A 17,964-nucleotide genomic window follows, 5' to 3' on the forward strand; every position below is an offset into this window, starting at 1 on the left:
AAGCAACACACATCAAAGTTGCTGGTGAACGCAGCAGGCCAGGCAGCATCTCTAGGAAGAGGTACAGTCGACGTTTCAGGCCGAGACCCTTCGTCAGGACTAACTGAAGGAAGAGTTAGTAAGAGATTTGAAAGGGGGAGGGGGAGATCCAAAATTATAGGAAACCCACTGTGGATTTACAAAGTGGAAAGTAAAAATCCTGTAACTGAAGAAAAGGGACGTCTAAAAAAAATTCAGTATCTGATAAACTAAAAGACAATACAACTGACTACACCATCATATGATATCTAACATTCTACAAGATGCCCAAATAACAACTGATATGCAAGTTATTGATTTCAAGTTTGGTCCATATTCACATAAAAATTTGCTGATGATATCACTTGTTGTACTTGAAATTACTAATGATAGATGCTATATTTTTGAACTCATTAGATATGATTGAATGAGATAGACTGTAAACTAAAAAGGAAATATCTGAATAATCTAAAAAAATGTTGCAGGTCTGCAAGGGTTAAAAGTCAATTCTTGGGGAATGGGTGCATGGAAGAGATTTGAACAGGGTAAAAGGTGACACATCATGAGGATTGGGTTGGAAGGCTGAGACAAAGGCATGAATTCAGCAGCAACTGAATTAGAGTCAAATGATTGAAAATGTATGACTTGACTGAGAGATTGGTAAGGAAATGTATCTGCTGTTTTTATCAGTATTCTGGACACTATTCTTTTAATATACATTGTATGCATATAGCCCATTGGTTTATCTGATCTGCGCTGACCAAGTTTTTTTTCTTTTTCTCCCCACATACTCATTACTTCCAGCCAATGCCTTTGGCGGGGGGGGGGGGAGAAAATGAAGCAATCCATGTAATCACAGGGAGAATGGTATTACAGTGGATTATTTTACACTAAATTAGATAGTTACATTGTCTATTAACTGTTAAATGCACCCTACATATGCAGATTAAATGTCACACATTTAAAAAAAATCAAATTCCTTGGCCTGCTTCTTATTCAGCCTTTTGCATAGACCAACATTTCTTGTTTTTACATTTATAGGAGAAATTTTTTCACTTTTCATTTTCAATGTAATCTGTTACTCATATGGTACTGTTGCAGTTAGCATTACAATGTACATTTGTGACAGATGTGCTAAACATTGATATTGCCTAAAATAATGACTTTTTGTTGAATCGAAATATCCAAAGCAGTCTGAACAACACACATCTATCATCTGACTCGAAAAGCATGGTTTTCTTTTTATTGGTTTATATTCTGTATTTTGCTACTGGTTCCCAACATTTTAGGTCCTCTAACTGCATGTTCCATACTTTGTCCCTCTCAGGTTCTGGAGGGCATTTTGATTCTTATACTTAGCACTGAATGACCTTTAGAAATTTCACATTGACACTTTTGCATCTGCCAATGTGCAGTGAAAGTATCCTCAAATCAAACAACAAATGCTGAGTCATTATATTTGACTGACACAATACAAAACATTTGGCAGAATGCAGGTCAAACCAGAGTGGGACACATACAATTAGCATCTATGGAGATCAGTCACAAACCCACAGTGCCTGAATAATGACATGCTTTGGTGCATGCATTACACCATGCTCTTAAATTCAAGAAGGTTTTTTGTCGTTTGACTGTTACATATATACAACAGAACAACATTCTTGCAGATAATGGTGCATCCACAAAACATATATCACGCACAGACCATAAAACAAAACAAAATATTTCCACAAATAAGTTAATGAAATATAATGCAAAATGCATGTGAAGTGTGCAGCACTAGTAAACAGCTCACTATCCTATTGACAAGACCTCAGTGGTGGCAGGGTCTTCAATAGTGTCATAGTCTGGGGGAAGGAGATGTTACCCAGCCTGGCAGTCTGAGTCTTGATACTCCTGTACCTTCTCCCTGATGATAGTGGGAGATTGTGGGATAGATGCTAGGGATCCTCAACGATGCTTTGGGCTCCTCGTATACAATGCTCTCAGTAAATGTCACATGGGGGGGGCGCGGAGACCCCAGTGATCCTCTCGGGTCTTTACTATCCTCTCAAGGGTCTTGCAGCCCAATGCCTTGCAGCTTCCATACCACACTGTCAAAGGTGCTCCTGTAGAAAGTTGTTAGAATGGGTCACGCGTGCCTCAATCCCCTCAGAAAGTGTAGATGCTGCTGTGCCGTCTTGACTAATGAGCAGATGTTGAGAGTCCAGGTTAAATCGTTTAAGTGGACACCAAGGAACTTTGTGTTCTTCACTCTCTCCACGGCAGAGCCATGGATGTGCAATGGACAGTGTCAACCTATGCCTTCCTAAAGTCCACAATCACATTTGTCTTGTCCACACTGAGACTCAGGTTGTTGTTTTCACTCAATTTACTAAGCCTTTCTACTTCCTCTCTATGCTAACTTATCATTGTTGCTGATGAGTCCAGCCACTGTTGTATCATCAGTGAATTTAGTGAAGCGATTTGAGCTGGATCTGGCAGTGCAGTTGGAATCAACAGTGGACTGACCACACAGCCAGTGCACCAGTGCTCAGCATGGTGGAGTTTGAGATATTGCTGCCAACTTGTACTGACTGGGATCTTTTTATCAAGAAGTCCAATATCCAGTTACAATGAGGGCTGTTGGGTCCCAAAGAGGACCGTTTACCCATCAGCCCCGAGGGATGATAATGTTAAGTGTCAAGTTGAAGTCGATGAACAACATCCTGGCTTGTGGGGCATCGTTTTCTAGGTGGGACAGGATGGAATAAAGGGCCAAGGCTTTGGCACCATCAGTGGAGTGGTTTGAGCAGTAGGTGGACTGGAAAAGGTTCAATGTAGCTGTGGTGCAAAACACTTCATGCTTGTTGAGATCAATGCCACTGGGCGGTAATGGTTTAGGCTAGTTACCATTGCGCTCTTGGGCACCAGAATGATGGTGGCTGCCTTGAAGCCTGCAGGGACTGTTGCAAAATGATATTAAAGATGTCCGTTTAGACCTCTTTTAGCTGGGCCCTGCAATATCTCAGCACCTGACCAGGATATGTTGTTTGGCCCTGCAGCTTTGTGTAGGTTTACTCTGGCTAGAATCCTCCTTACCTCTGCTGCAGCCAGACATGGTGCCTGTTCCTCTGGGGGAGAGATGTCACATCATTCATTGCATTAAATTGTGCAAAGAAGGCTTTCAGCAATCAGGAAGGAGACGTTATTCTTTCCATTTATGTAGTTTTGGTTTCCGTTTTTGCATTCATGTTGATACAAATTAGGATTTGTAATTACACTATTTTGCTGCATGATCTACTGTAATGTGCCGGAATTGAAGGTTGAGAGTAATTGATTTGAGTTGAAGTTAATATGAACAGGAAGCAGACTATTTAGTAGAATGATCAGAACACAGTAATGTGAACAAAACATGCACAAGAAAAATTTGCATGTGTGGGCAAAATTATTCATATGGTGATGTGATGTCCACCATTTTGGATTTAAGGGAACAGTAGATGCAGAAGGGAAGTTGTCATTATCAACCATGCCAACCATGAATGACATTGAAGACCATAAAATAGTAAGCTAGAAAAGACTATTTAATGAAAAATATTCCAAGAAATAGTTAAATAGGCAAACTACCTAACGATATGAAACATCAATGACCCAGTGAATTTTTAGAATAACTTGCCTTTCCTTGTTAAAATTGTCTAGAATGCAAAAGGATGGAAGTTTATTGTGCATTTAGATTTAGTCTCTGATTAAAGCGCATCTGGAGTACTGTATTTATTTTTGGATACAGCATTTCCAAAATATTTATTGGTACTTGAGTGGGTGCAGTGTAGATTCACCAGAAAGTTATCAAGACAAATGGGATTAAATTATGTAGGCAGTTTACATGGACTGGGCTGGCATTTCCTTGTCTACATTAGATTAAGAGGATGTTTTTGGGCTGTTTTAAGATGATTACAAATTCCCATGTCAGGAAGCTGTTTATTGACTACAGCTCAGCATTTAACACAATCATTCCTACAGTTCTCATCGAAAAGCTCCAGACCCTAGGTCTCTGTACCTCTCTCTGCAACTGAATCCTCGACTTCCTAACCAGAAGACCACAATTTGTGTGGATTGCAAATGACATCTCGCTGACAATCAACACTGGTGCACCTCTGGGATGTGTGCTTAGCCCACTGCTCTACTCTCTCTACACCCATGATCATGGGGCTAGGCACAGCTTAAATGCCATCTGTGAGTTTGCTGACGATATGACCATTGTTGGCAGAATTTCAGATAGTGACCAGAGGGTGTACAGGAGCGAGATATATCAGCTAGTTGAGTGGTGTCACAGCAACAACCTTACACTCAACATCAGTAAGTCCAAAGAACTGATTGTGGACTTCAGAAAGGAGAGAGTACACAGACCAGTCCTCATAGAGGGATCAGAAGTGGAACGAGTGAGCAATTTCATGTTCCTGGGTGTCAACGTCTCTGAGGATCTAACCTGGACCCAGTATGTCGTTTCATTTACAAAGAAAGCATGTCAGTTGCTATGTTTCATTAGGAGTTTGAGAAGATTTGATATCTCAACAAAAACACTCTAACTTCTACAAATGTACTGTGGAAAGCGTTCTAGTTGGCTGCATCGCTATCTGGTGTGGGGGGTTGGTGCTACTGCACAGGATCAATGAAAGCTGCAGAGAGTTGTAAACTTAGTCAACTCCATCATGAGCACTAGCTTCTGTATTATCCATTACAGCTTCAAGAAGCAATGCCCCAAAAAGGTGGCGTCCATTGTTAATGACCCCTGCCTCCCAGCGCATGCTACCATCAAGAAGGAGGTACAGGGGCACGAAGGCACACATTCAATGATTCAGCAAAAGCTTCTTTCCCTCAGCCATCCGATTTCTGAATGGACTTTGAACTCGTACACTTCCTCACTCCTTATTTAACTATTTAAAAAAGTACAGATGTATTTACTGTAATTCAGTTTTTTCTCTAACGCATTGCATTGTACTTCTACCGCAAAGTCAACAAATTTCACGACATAAGCCAATTATATTAAACCTTATTTGGATTCGGATTGAAGAATTTGATAAAATAAAAATTAGTCCCTTTGAACCTACCACAAACAAAGGGCACATCCTTAAACGCATCTCCCCCATTTCACGTACATCTGCTCTCACTCCATCCTCCCACCACCCCACTAGGAATAGGGTTCCCCTGGTCCTCACCTACCACCCCACCAGCCTCCGGGTCCAACATATTATTCTCCGTAACTTCCGCCACCTCCAACGGGATCCCACCACTAAGCACATCTTTCCCTGCCCCCCTCTCTCTGCATTCCGCAGGGATCGCTCCCTACACAACTCCCTTGTCCATTCGTCCCCCCCATCCCTCCCCACTGATCTCCCTCCTGGCACTTATCCGTGTAAGCGGAACAAGTGCTACACATGCCCTTACACTTCCTCCCTTACCACCATTCAGGGCCCCAAACAGTCCTTCCAGGTGAGGCATCACTTCACCTGTGAGTCGACTGGGGTGATATACTGCGTCCGGTGCTCCCGATGTGGCCTTTTATATATTGGCGAGACCCGATGCAGACTGGGAGACCGCTTTGCTGAACATCTACGCTCTGTCCGCCAGAGAAAGCAGGATCTCCCAGTGGCCACACATTTTAATTCCACATCCCATTCCCATTCTGACATGTCTATCCACGGCCTCCTCTACTGTGAAGATGAAGCCACACTCAGGTTGGAGGAACAACACCTTATATTCCGTCTGGGTAGCCTCCAACCTGATGGCATGAACATTGACTTCTCTAACTTCCGCTAGGCTCCACCTCCCCCTCGTACCCCATCTGTTACTCATTTTTATGCACACATTCTTTCTCTCACTCTCCTTTTTCTCCCTCTGTCCCTCTGAATATACCTCTTGCCCATCCTCTGGGTCACCCCCCCCCCGTCTTTCTTCCCGGACCTCCTGTCCCATGATCCTCTCGTATCCCCTTTTGCCTATCACCTGTCCAGCTCTCAGCTCCATCCCTCCCCCTCCTGTCTTCTCCCATCATTTTGCATCTCCCCCTCCCCCTCCAGCTTTCAAATCCCTTACTCACTCTTCCTTCAGTTAGTCCTGACGAAGGGTCTCGGCCTGAAACGTCGACTGCGCCTCTTCCTATAGATGCTGCTTGGCCTGCTGCGTTCACCAGCAACTTTGATGTGTGTGGCACATCCTTAAAATTCAAATTTGGCATTTCAAGAGAATATTAAATTTGCACAGCACATGAATCTGCCTCCAGAGCTGTTTCTGAAATTGAGAAAATGTTAATCTTGAAGTGTAATTTCTTAAGAATTAGTTACAAATATTAAAATGTTTAGTAAGTAAATTCAAAGAAGTACTTGGGCCATAATATTGTAGAGCGTGTTGTGACTTGAATGGATTAGCATTGAAATAACCAGTCAAAAATTTCAAGTATGCATTTTCTGCTGAAGTTTTAATGTTATGTGTTTTGACTTTGATTTTTATCATTGTTTAAAGCAAAAATAATAACCCCTGCCTATACGTTGGTGCATTGAAGACAATTGTGAATTTCATCACTGAAGTCTGCCATGGAGAGGTGGTTGCAATATTATGGAAAGCAGTCCATTCATGGATCTTTGTATGTTGTATAGTTGGGGTAGGTTGATTGAGAAACTTTATTTTGTACAAGTTTCTGAGGTCCAATTTCTCATGCAGTTCATCGAATGAATCAACAATGACCTGGAGGACTCCAGTTGCATGACTATGAAAAGTTTGATGGTGGAGTGATCTTGTTTCAGTGGTTAAGTTAAACAATTTTCCCTGCAGATAAACTTCGAACAATTGGGAAGCTTGTTGGAGATGACACACAGCATTATGACAATATATATTGACATGCAGCCTTGTTTGATGTTGTTCTGAAATTAGACTGGGTCTCCGGTGACCCTGTTGCTTAGAATCTGAGCTGACATGTCACCATGTAGGATGAAGATGTTTGTGAGGACAAGCACTTGATAAAGATACAGCTTCTGACTAATGGAGTAAAAGGTTTTTGAGCTGTCAGAAAAAGGCATGCATAATGGTTGATGCTGCTCACTGTGCAAGCAGGACTGATATTGGTAGAGGCACCCTATAGCAGATTGTCCAGGGAGTCTAAATTGTTTAAAACATGAAGTTGGTTGCTGACTACAAGTTTATTTGAGATCGTTTTATCGCTATCCACCCTTTTGTTTTCAAGTATAGTTAAACTACAGTTAATTTAAAGAGATTCATCTTTGAAATATTTGTAACATTGTATCAACTGCAATTCTCTGAATACAAGCTTCTTGGTAGGAGTAGGGTATCTAGAACATTGAAATTACAGACTCTATTTTAGCACATGCATTCTAAAATATACTATGAATGCTATCATACTGAGAATGAATGAAACCTTGTGTGTACAGACTAGTATTTGTTCAGGAATGTATTTCTGCAGGCCTCAATGCTATTTGACACTTAGGAACAAATGTTGTAATTTCCTTTCCTTTTTTCCACTATTTTAACTCTTTATTGTCCAAAGATACTGGTATATTTTGAGCTGGGCTCTTAATTTTGTGATTATCTTCGTGTAAACCTGACAAAGAAGGAGCACAAACTGCGCTGACTATGAAGCTTGCTGATTCAGCAGAGGTTTACAGGCAATCATGTGAATCAATAATTGCTTATCAGGCTCAGTATCTTGTGAATCAAATCCACCACCTCTACCATGGTTTGATTCATTCACAATTCCCCTGTAAATGAAATTGTCTGTCATGATTAGCTGTTTTTGACAGCTAATATTTTATAAATGCTAGGCAATAACAACAAAAGAGAATGCCAAAACCATTTTACCAAGCCTCAGCAGTCTTGCCTATTAGTATACCCAGAGATCTCAGAGCCTTAACTAAACAATAAGGAAACAGAAAATCTAAATAACTCACAATAATAGTTTAGCAGACAAGTTACCAAAACAAGAGAGAGGTTTGGTGCCTGTGATTAAATCCTTCACCCAAAATCAGGTCAAACTTTGGTATCAAGTACTTAATGGCTGCAATTGCTGCAGCACCACAGAGTGTCCAAACTACAGGTAAATTTGATTTGTCTATGACCTCCCTAAGAAGCATAAGATCAGTAACATCATAGAACATCGTCATGTTCCAGTTTCCCATCAAGCTGGACACTATACTGACTTGGATACATTACCATAGCTTTTTGAGCATTCTGGATTTCCTTCTAGATACAATTTTCGAGCTACGTCATCAAGACCGACTATTTTCTTGGGGGAATGAATATGTACGTGTGTAACCTTGCCAGCATTCTCCATTTTCCAAGAAGATGCTCATTTTAAAAGCTGCATATTTATTGTTCCATAACATCATCAGAATCTGCTGCAGCTCATCTGAAAATGTCATTATTGCTCTTGTTATTTACTAATTCTGTTAATTCATTGCTCTCCTGACCTTTCCATCATTCGGTATCCACCCTTCATTAACCATAGCTATCAGGCTGCTCATAGTGTATTGAATATAAAAGTTATGGAATGCACATCTGCAGGGTGTGCCAGTAGGTCAGTCTGTGCTAGTGGAGAGAGAAAAAAACGAAGCTATTATCACTGATGGATGGCCTGACCTATTCCGATACAGAGAAAATGAAATACCTGAAAATATAGAATTTGCCATTGAGTGTGGAAAGTTCCAAAATGCTTAGATGAGCTATTGTTTTTCAAACTCATATTTGACCTTGTTATAAGTTCCACAGATGGGTGAAAGTGGAATATAGAATTAAAGTGGCAGGAAATTGGAAACACAGAGTCACCACCACTGAGTAAGTGCAGATATTCTGCAAAGGGTCACCCAATAGCCATTGGAGAGGAGACTACATTACTGAAATGAAACACGGTACATATAATTTGAAGAAGTGCAGATGAATCACTTCATCTAGAAGGGAAGAGATGGAAGGATCGATGTTGAATTTCCTGTAGTTGCATAGGAAACTTCCATAGAACATTTTAGAAAAGGAAGAGAGTCAGAGTATATGAAAGGGAACAGTCCCTTTATGAATTTTGATATTGATGAGATAGGGGAAAAGTATATTTAGTAGTGGAATTATGTTGAAGAAATCTGATTGAAGGTGGAGAAAATGGTGAAGGATAATTTATTGAATGCCAAGGCTGGCGAATGGAAGGTCAAAACCAAAGGATCTCTATCTTTGTGCTGAGGAACCTTCATCATGAGATGTTGACTGTTTCTCTTTCCACAGAGGCTGCCTTGCCTGCAAACTGATTCCAGCATTTTCTGTTCATAGAATCAGAGAAATGCTGCATAAGGGTTAGCCCTTAGGCCCAGTGATTATGTGCCAGCTATCGGTTTTATGGTTCCAGCATCTGCAATTCTATTTTTATATTTTTATCTGTTACTTTTTTTCAAGGAGCTTATTGTGGTTGTTGGGAACTTTTATGGAGAGGAACTATTTCCCAAAATGAAGCAATTTATTTTGCATCTAAATTTTATCTATGTTAAATTATTACACATTTAATTTCTGACACATTAGCTTTAAAAACTTGAGGATCTTGGTTAAAAATCAAACCTGTAAAATGTGTTTCTGACGGAGCCTGTTTCTTTCCTGCTGCAATTATGAAACACAGAAATTTTATATAAGCAGCTGGGAGAAAAAAGTGTTGTAAAGTAAGCTGAAATGCTGCACCATAGGCTGGAAAGCCACAGTACTGATTGCATCACCCTGCTTCCTCCTCCTCCTGCTCCTCTTTCCCCCCTCCCCCAAGTGAAAGCTAAGCAGCTAACGTTATCTTCGGTAGATTAAATGGCAAGTTGTATTCTGCGTCATCACAAGCGTGCTGTTTGGTCGCTGATTATTGACTGGGTGGGCAGTGCTGTAGGAAGTAATGCATTGCTGTGAAAAGACGCTGGAGCCAGGTTTTTCAGAAGCAAGCAGTGCCAAAGAATGTACTTCAGTTGTGACTTTGTGAAAGGTTGTCAGTTATACAAGGCAATGCAAGGGGAGGTATTCTGGTGGGTCTGCTCTGTGCATTTATATTTCTCTGGTAGTTAAACTGAGGAGTTCTGAGCTCCACCTTTCTGGACTGTATTTACCAACATCACAGGAAGCAGCTGGCAATATTTGCTGGAATTGGCCGTGATAGGCCACCCTTTGTTTTTATATCGTTTCATTTAGTCTTCATTGAAGATGTTGTTGTGGCCTGTGGAAGGTGAAATTGACCTTCAAACTACCCTCCACGTAGAGTTAGTTTTCTAGCCAGCTACTGAGTTCATCTGCATTCAGCATTGCTGGTACTGGAAGCGTGCGTCATACAGAAAGACCGCATGATAATGAAAAAAGGACACGAGGCCAGAGCTGCGCTGTTTTTGAAAGGAGTGAGGGGATAGCAATACACGATATTATACATAAACAGCTGGGAAAGCTGCTGTGATAAATCTTCTTGTGGCTGCTGCTCACCAAAAGACATAATGTTGAGCCTACAGGACTCCGTGTTTTTTGAAATTAGCATCAAGTCTCTCCTGAAGTCTTGGAGTAGCAGTAGTTGTAAGTAAATACAATCATATTTAAGTGCAGATATTAATAGTGATCATATCAAATAAAGGCTTGATATTTGTAAGAACTGTGTAAAATGGAAGAATGTTGTTCCTAATTTAACCTGTTAAATTACTATATGGGTAGTTTTCTATCACTTTTTCCTTTTGATGCAAAAAACCAAAATAACTCCGTTGTTTTAAAGAACCCCTTCATTATTATTTTCATTTCTTTCCATCATCCTGTAGGCAACATTTTAACTTTGCTTTCTTTTGCCAGCACACCAACAACGTGCCTGAATTTGAATGTTCATTTGCCTCTTATCGGATAATTTAATAATTAATTATAACCAGTAATATTAATATGTCAAATTAATTTTACACCTAGCGGTTAATATCTTTATTGATAGACGAAAAATAATGGCCGTGTAGCTAACTACGGATTGTAATCTTACTAGAGATTTGCTATGAAATGCTCACATGTTGTTTGTGTTGCTAAGTTCTCTGCTGAAAGCCAGATACAGAGTTATTTTTCCAGTGTGATCAGCTGCTTACGTTGTAAAATGTCAGTGCATAGCTAGTTGCCGTTTGATTATAGTTTAGCCCTTTTCTATTCAGCAGCAACAATGGAGTGACATTAATATGGCCGGCCTTTGGTATGCACAGCTTCTGCCAGCATTTTGAATGCTGGTAGTTCATACTTTTGTCAGGAACATTATGTGAATCAGCTGTCCAGCTCTTGTATGTTGAAAGTGCTTTTGTCTATCATTGCCACCTCCTCGGCTTGTGTGACAACTCTGTTGAAGTCTGCTTTCTGCGATATTGAAATATGACTAAGGTCATGCAATACCCAGTCAGCATCTGTTTAGACACAGATTAGGTAGCAGTAAAACAGCAAGAAATATTCTGATGACTCCCTCCATACTTAAAAAAAAAGTGTTGAAAGTTGATGGCTAAAAACAGCAACAGAAAAATAGTCAACAGACAATGAAAAAGAGCCAACATGTATTTCAGAGCAGCCTGAAACATTAACCCTCTCTGCAGCTTCTGTTTGAAGTACTGACTGTTTTAGTTCAAATTCCCAGCAGTTCCACTATTTTGTTTTTGCAATATAGGGGTTTTGCCAGCCTACAGTTGGAAACTAGCTCATTCATCTGAAAACTAAAGGTCCTAAACTCATCTACTGTGAGCATTTCAAAGATTATTCTCTATCATTGTTTATTTTTTCAGTGGCATTTTCAAATAAAAATACAGTAGTTAACCAGCTTAATTTCTAGGGAAAGCAGAAACAATTTGGGCTGGAAGAATTTAAGAGATGGAAAAGCAAAATAATCTCTCACTCCAATATTACATTGCCCAATTGCCACAGTTGGGGTATGAAGTAATGGTGGAATTGATAAATCAATTGGATCAGGGCAGTAGCAAGCAAGCAAACAAACTAATGAGAATCTAGGGTTATTATAGTGTATTTTGAATTCTGAAAAGTTGTTCCATTTTATTTTGTGTACTAACTTGAAGATGAATGTGCAGGATATTAGAAAGTTGTTTGAAATCTCTGGGCATTATTAACATTTTTTCACTGAGATATATTTACACTTATTTTTAACCACAGTCTTTGTACTGAGCAGTTTCTTATCATCCTCTATTTTGTCCACAATCTGAATTCACCTTACTTTTAGACATTTGAATTTATCATCTGCAATCATTCCAAGTTTAATTATCATTCAACCGTACATGAATATAACTAAACGAAACAGTGTTCCTCTAGGGCCAAGGTGCAAAACACATTCCCAATAGCACACACCACACTGCACGTAGCACATACCACAAACAGGATATACCGTTTCAATTTCAGAAAAACATACAATCACAAAGAAGGAAAAACATATATAGCCCAAGTGTCTGAGCTTCTTCCAGCAAGCGAACACTGGAGGGCAATACTGGGCTCAAGCACAGCAGGCAGTGCGGTACAGGCAGGAGATTCGGTGGTTGCAAAAGGAAAGCTAAGATGGTGTGTTGCCTCCCAGGTGCAAGAGTCCAGGATGTCTCAGAGTGGCTGCAGAAGATTCCAAAGAAGGAGCATGAGCAGCCAGAGGTTGAGGTGCATTGGTAGAAAGGGGGGAAGAGGTCCTGCCCAGTGAAAATCAGAAGTTGGGGAAAGAGGCTTAAGAACAGGACCTCCAAGGTGCCACATGCTAGTCGGGGCAGGAATAGGATGATGGTACAGATGAATGAGTGGCTGAAGAAGTGGTGGAGGGACAAGGTTTCAGATTTCTGGATAATTGGGATTTCTTCTGGGGGACCAATATCCTTGTGGGAATGTTTGCTGGAGCTGTTGGGGAGGGCTTGAACTAATTCGGTAGTGGGATTGAAACTGGAGCAATAGGGTTGACGATAGGGCACTTGGTATACAAGTCAACGCAGTGTGTAGTGAGACTGTAAGGATGGATAGGCGGATGATAGGGCAAAACTGCAGGCAGTAGCATGAGATGAAGTGTAACATAGGGGCAAAATTGAAAAGGGTTAAGGATACAGGACTGAAGTATACAGATTGGCAGGTATGATGTTGTGGACATCATTGAGACATGACTGAACGAAGATAGATAGGAGCTTAATATCCAAGGATGCACCCTGTATCAAAAGGCCAGGCAGGTGGGCTGAAGAGGTGGGTAGCTCTGCTGGTTAAAAAATTGAATCAAATTCTTAGAAAGAAGTGGCTAAGGATTGGAAGATGTAAAATCCTTGTGGGTAGAGTTAAGAAACTGTAAGGGTAAAAAGACCCTGATGGGAGTTATGTACAGGCCCCCAAACAGTAGCCAGAGCGTGGGCTATAAATTTCAACGGGAAATAGAAAAGGCATGTACCAAAGGCAATATTGTGATAGTCATGGGGGATTTCAGTATGCAGGTAGATTGGGAAAATCAGTTTGGTGTGGGATTCCATTAAAGGGAATTTGTAAAATGCCTGTGAGATGACTTTTTAGAGCAGTTTTTGGTTGAGCCTACTAGGGGAAAGGCTATTCTGGTAAATACTGGAATATTTCGGTTATTATAAGTTGGGTATTTGATGGTTATGTTTAGTTCCAAGATTAATTGGTGAGCATAGTTCTTCACTGTTAATTATAGATTGACAGGTAATCTTTTATGATCTGCTGCAATCATCTTTTACAAAGTCAGAGATGACTTTTTATTCAAAATTTTCTATGAACTGCAGGAAGTGAATATCATGATTTAAAAACTCATTATAGAAATAAAAATTGAAAGTTGAACATTTAGAATGCCTAGGAGATGGCTTTTTAGAGCAGTTTGTGGTTGAGACCACTGGGGGAGAGGCTATTTTGGATTGGGTGTTGTGTAATGAGCTGGATTTGATTAGGGAGCTTGAGATAAAGGGACCCATAGGAGACAGTGATCATAATATAGTCTTCACCTTGCTGTTTGAGAGGGAGAATTTACGTCAGATGTATCAGTATTACAATGGAGTCAAGGGAATTATGGGGCATGAGAGAGGAGCTGGCCAAAAGTGATTGTCTCACACCCAGCCCTGAGACACAAAGCAAGCTAATTTGCTTCAAAACAATCTTTTTATTGATCATTATAGAATGTTTCTCTGATGATTTCCACTCTCTCTTCTCTCCTTTTCCCTTCTCCCAACCATGATTACTGTCTCCCTGGCCCCTTTCCACTCTCAGTCCATAATAGAGACCCATATCAGAATCAGGTTTATCATCATGAGCATGTGTTATGAATTTTTTTTGTGGGAGCAGTACAGTGCGATAAATTTACTACAGTACTCTGCAGAAATCTTGGGTACCCTAGCTATACAGTATATACATGCCTAAGACTTTTGCGCAGTACTGTATAAAGAGTAAAAGAGAGGTGAGAGTGGATATTGGACTGCTGGAAAATGACACTGAAGAGGTAGTAATGGCGGACAAACTTAAGTATTTTGCGTCAGTCTTCACTGTGGAAGACATGAGAAGAAGCCAGAAATACTAGAGTGTCGGGGGCAGAAATGAGTCCAGTAGTTATTACCAAGGAGCAGGTATTTGGGAAGCTGAAAGATGTGAAAGTAGACATGTTGCCTGGACCAGATGCACTGCATCCCAGGGTTCTGAAAAAGGTAGCTAAAGAGATTGTGAAGGCATTAGTAATGATCTTTCAAAAATTACTAGATTCTGGAATGGTTACAGAGGACTGGAAAATTGAAAATCACTCCATTCTTTAAGAAGGTAGGTAGGAAAAAGACAAGAAATTATAGGCCAGCTGGCCTGACTTCAGTGGTTGGGAAAATATTGGAGTCTTAAGGATGAGATTCTGAGATACTTAGAGGTGCATGATGGAGTAGGCCAATGTCAGCATGGATAGCAGGTTGGCTGATTGGTAGGAGGCGAAGAATGGGAATAAAGAGAGCCTCTTCTGTTTGGCTGCAGGTGACTGTTGGTTTTCCGCAAGGGTCGATATTGGAACCACTTCTTTTCATGTTATGTATCAATGATTTGGATGATGGAAATGATGGCTTTGTGGGCAAGTTTGCAGTTGACACAGAGATAGGCAGCTAGTCTACAGAGAACTTGGACAGATTGTAAGATGGAGCAAAGAAGAGGCAGATGGAACATAGTGTAGGGAAGTGTGTGGTCATGTATTTTGGTAGAAGGAATAATGGTGTAGACATAGGGATTAGGGGAGTCCCTGTGGAGTATTCCCTAAAGGTTAACTTGCAGGTTGAATTGGTAAGGAAGGCAAAGCAATGTTTGTATTCAATTTGAGAAGACTAGAATACACGAGAAAGGATGTGATGCTGAGGCTTTATAAACCATTGGTCTGTCTACACTTAGGAGTACTGTGTGCTGTTTTGATCCCCTTATCTAAGAAAAGATGTGCTAGCAATGCAGAGGATCCAGAGGAGGTTCACAAGAATGATTCCAGGCACGAAAGAGTTAATGTGTGAGCATTCAATGGCTCTGGGCCTGTGCTCACTGGAGTTTAGGTGAATGAGGGAGAATCTTAGTGAAGCATATTGAATATTGAAAGACCTGGACAGAGTGGATGTGGAGAAGATGTTTCTTATAGTGGGTGAGCCAAGGACCAGAGAGCATGGTCTCAGACTGAAGGTACATCCATTTAGAACAGAAATGAGGAATATTTTAGTCAGAAGGTAGTGAATCTGGAATTTATTGCCACGTATGGCTGTGGAGGCCAAGTAATTGGGTATATTTAAAGCAGAGGTTGATGGGTTCTTGATTGGTCAGGGCATCAAAGGTTACAGGGAGAAGGCAGGAGAATGGGGTTGAGAAGGATAATAAATCAATAATAAATAAATGGCAGAGCAACTTGATGAGATGCGTAGTGGCCTAATTCTACTCCTATGTCTCATAGTCTTAATACCAGAGACAGCACTAATGGAGGAGCCAGTGCCCAACCCAGTACGAAATCCAGCACCACATAGACACCTCTGGTGTATCCTTCACTGGCAACCTCCAACAAGTGACTCTGAAGCATATGGGCCTTGTCCGTGCAACAACTGAGACAATGCAGCTTCCCCCACCATTGGTCTCACCAGTGAACCATGCTTGCAGCAATCTATGTTACCAATATTTGACAGGGTCTTGCAATAACACAAAAAAGTCCAAGACGATCACATGCATCTTTTTTTTGGTCTGCACACCATCTCGGCAGAACGGTACACAATAAGTCCAGCTCCATTGCTATCGAGCAACTTGCTGATGGGATTATCCTGCAGTACTTGATGTTCTTCAGTGACTTTTGATCGTAAAATGGACAAGCGGGACGAAGAAATATGTCTTTGATTGGACCCACAGTGGCTGCTACATCCAAGCACACTGCCATCTCACTAAAGAAATTAGGGGAATTACATCTCTAATTCCCCCACTCCTCTGTCCTTACCTGCAAAGAAAAATGATAGGAAGTAGCAGTGACTAAAATGGACATGTACCTCGGCATGATACTTACTTCCACACAAGACGTCAGATGCTGGAGCCTGGAGCAAGACACAATCTGCTGAAGGAACACAGCATCTGTCAAGGACCCCCACTGCCCAGGTCACGCTGTCTTGCTGCTGCTGCCACAGGAAGAAGGTACAGGAGCCTCAAGACCCACACCACCAGGTTCAGGAACAGTTAGTACCCCTCAGCCTTCAGGCTCTAGAAACCAGCAGAGATAACTTCATTCGCCCCATCACTGAACTGTTCTCACAGCCTTTTGACTCACTTTCAAGGACTCTTCATCTCATGTTCTCGATATTTATTGATTATTTATTTATTTATTTTGTATTTGCGCAGTTTATTGACCTTTGCAAGTCCGTTGTTTGTCAGTCCTGTTGGGTGCAGCCTTTCATTGATTCTATCGTGTTTCTTGGATTTGCTCTCTACTTCTGTAAGAAAATCTAATCTCAGGGTAGTATTTGGTGACAAATATGTACTTTGATAATAAATTTACTTTGAACTTTGCAGCCTCTCAGTTCATATAGACCATCAAATAATTATTTATTCTTTTCACGGTCCCATCAACTCAATTTCCTCTACTTACACTAAGGACAGTTGAATCTGGTCAGTTTGACGATTCATCTTCAGATACTGGAAAAACTAGAGGACCCAGAAGATACACATGCTGACAGGGAGAATATATAAGTTTTGCATCAGTGCCAGAAGTCGAGATTGAATCTAGGTCGCTGGAGCTGTGTTAGCAGTTTACGAGCTGCACTTCTGTGCCAGCCAAAGCAAAAAGAGAGATGAAGTAACACACATCTAAGTTGCTGGTGAACGCAGCAGGCCAGGCAGCATATAGTTAGTCCTGACGAACGGTCTCGGCCCGAAACGTTGACTGTACCTCTTCCTAGAGATGCTGCCTGGCCTGCTGTGTTCACCAGCAACTTTGATGTGTGTTGCTTGAATTTTCAGCACCTGCAGATTTCCTCGTGTTAGAGAGATGGAGTAGTTAAGTTTGCAAGTTCCTGAGCTCATGCCATTGACAATGTTGGCACAAATGTCCACTGGGAGGAACCAATTAATTCAGCAGAAAAACAGAACTAGAGCATATATTATGTTAGAGAGCTGGAGGAGCTGACAGGACTCCATGGAGGGATTTGAAAGTAAGTATGTTCAGGGTTTTATGTAGATTAGCAAACACAGATTGAGTGGTACTAGGAATATATTAGGAAATAGGTAGGAGTATCTTGGATTACCTCATTTAGTGAGAGGAGAGTATTAGGGAGCAATTTGAATAGACCAGAATGGCCAACTTTAGAGATGCTGAGGAAGGGAAAAGTTTCAGAATCATGTGTTGAATTGTACGGGTTTATAAAGGAGGAAATGATGATGCTGCTCACGTATGATGGAATGTTCATCCTGACGTCGTTTATGATGTCATCACAGACAATTTAG

At 40.9% G+C, this 17,964-nt stretch overlaps 1 protein-coding gene across 16 annotated transcripts in view; it reads left to right on the plus strand.

Annotated features, from left to right (window-relative positions):
- Positions 1-17,964, plus strand: part of fryl (furry homolog, like) — a 376,544-nt gene that overhangs the window by 96,699 nt on the left and 261,881 nt on the right. Inside the window, exon 1 of one of the 16 annotated variants that reach the window (XM_063043175.1) lies at positions 9,754-10,575. The exons of 14 other annotated variants lie outside the window; for them this stretch is intronic. In XM_063043175.1, the coding sequence (XP_062899245.1) occupies positions 10,500-10,575 (76 nt within the window). In that variant the 5' untranslated portion in view covers positions 9,754-10,499. Of the gene's footprint in view, positions 1-9,753; positions 10,576-17,964 lie in introns of those variants that run through there. One more of the 16 variants, XM_063043180.1, reaches the window with a different exon arrangement.

Source organism: Mobula hypostoma, chromosome 3 (assembly GCF_963921235.1).
Source record: "Mobula hypostoma chromosome 3, sMobHyp1.1, whole genome shotgun sequence".
NCBI lineage: Eukaryota > Metazoa > Chordata > Chondrichthyes > Myliobatiformes > Myliobatidae > Mobula > Mobula hypostoma.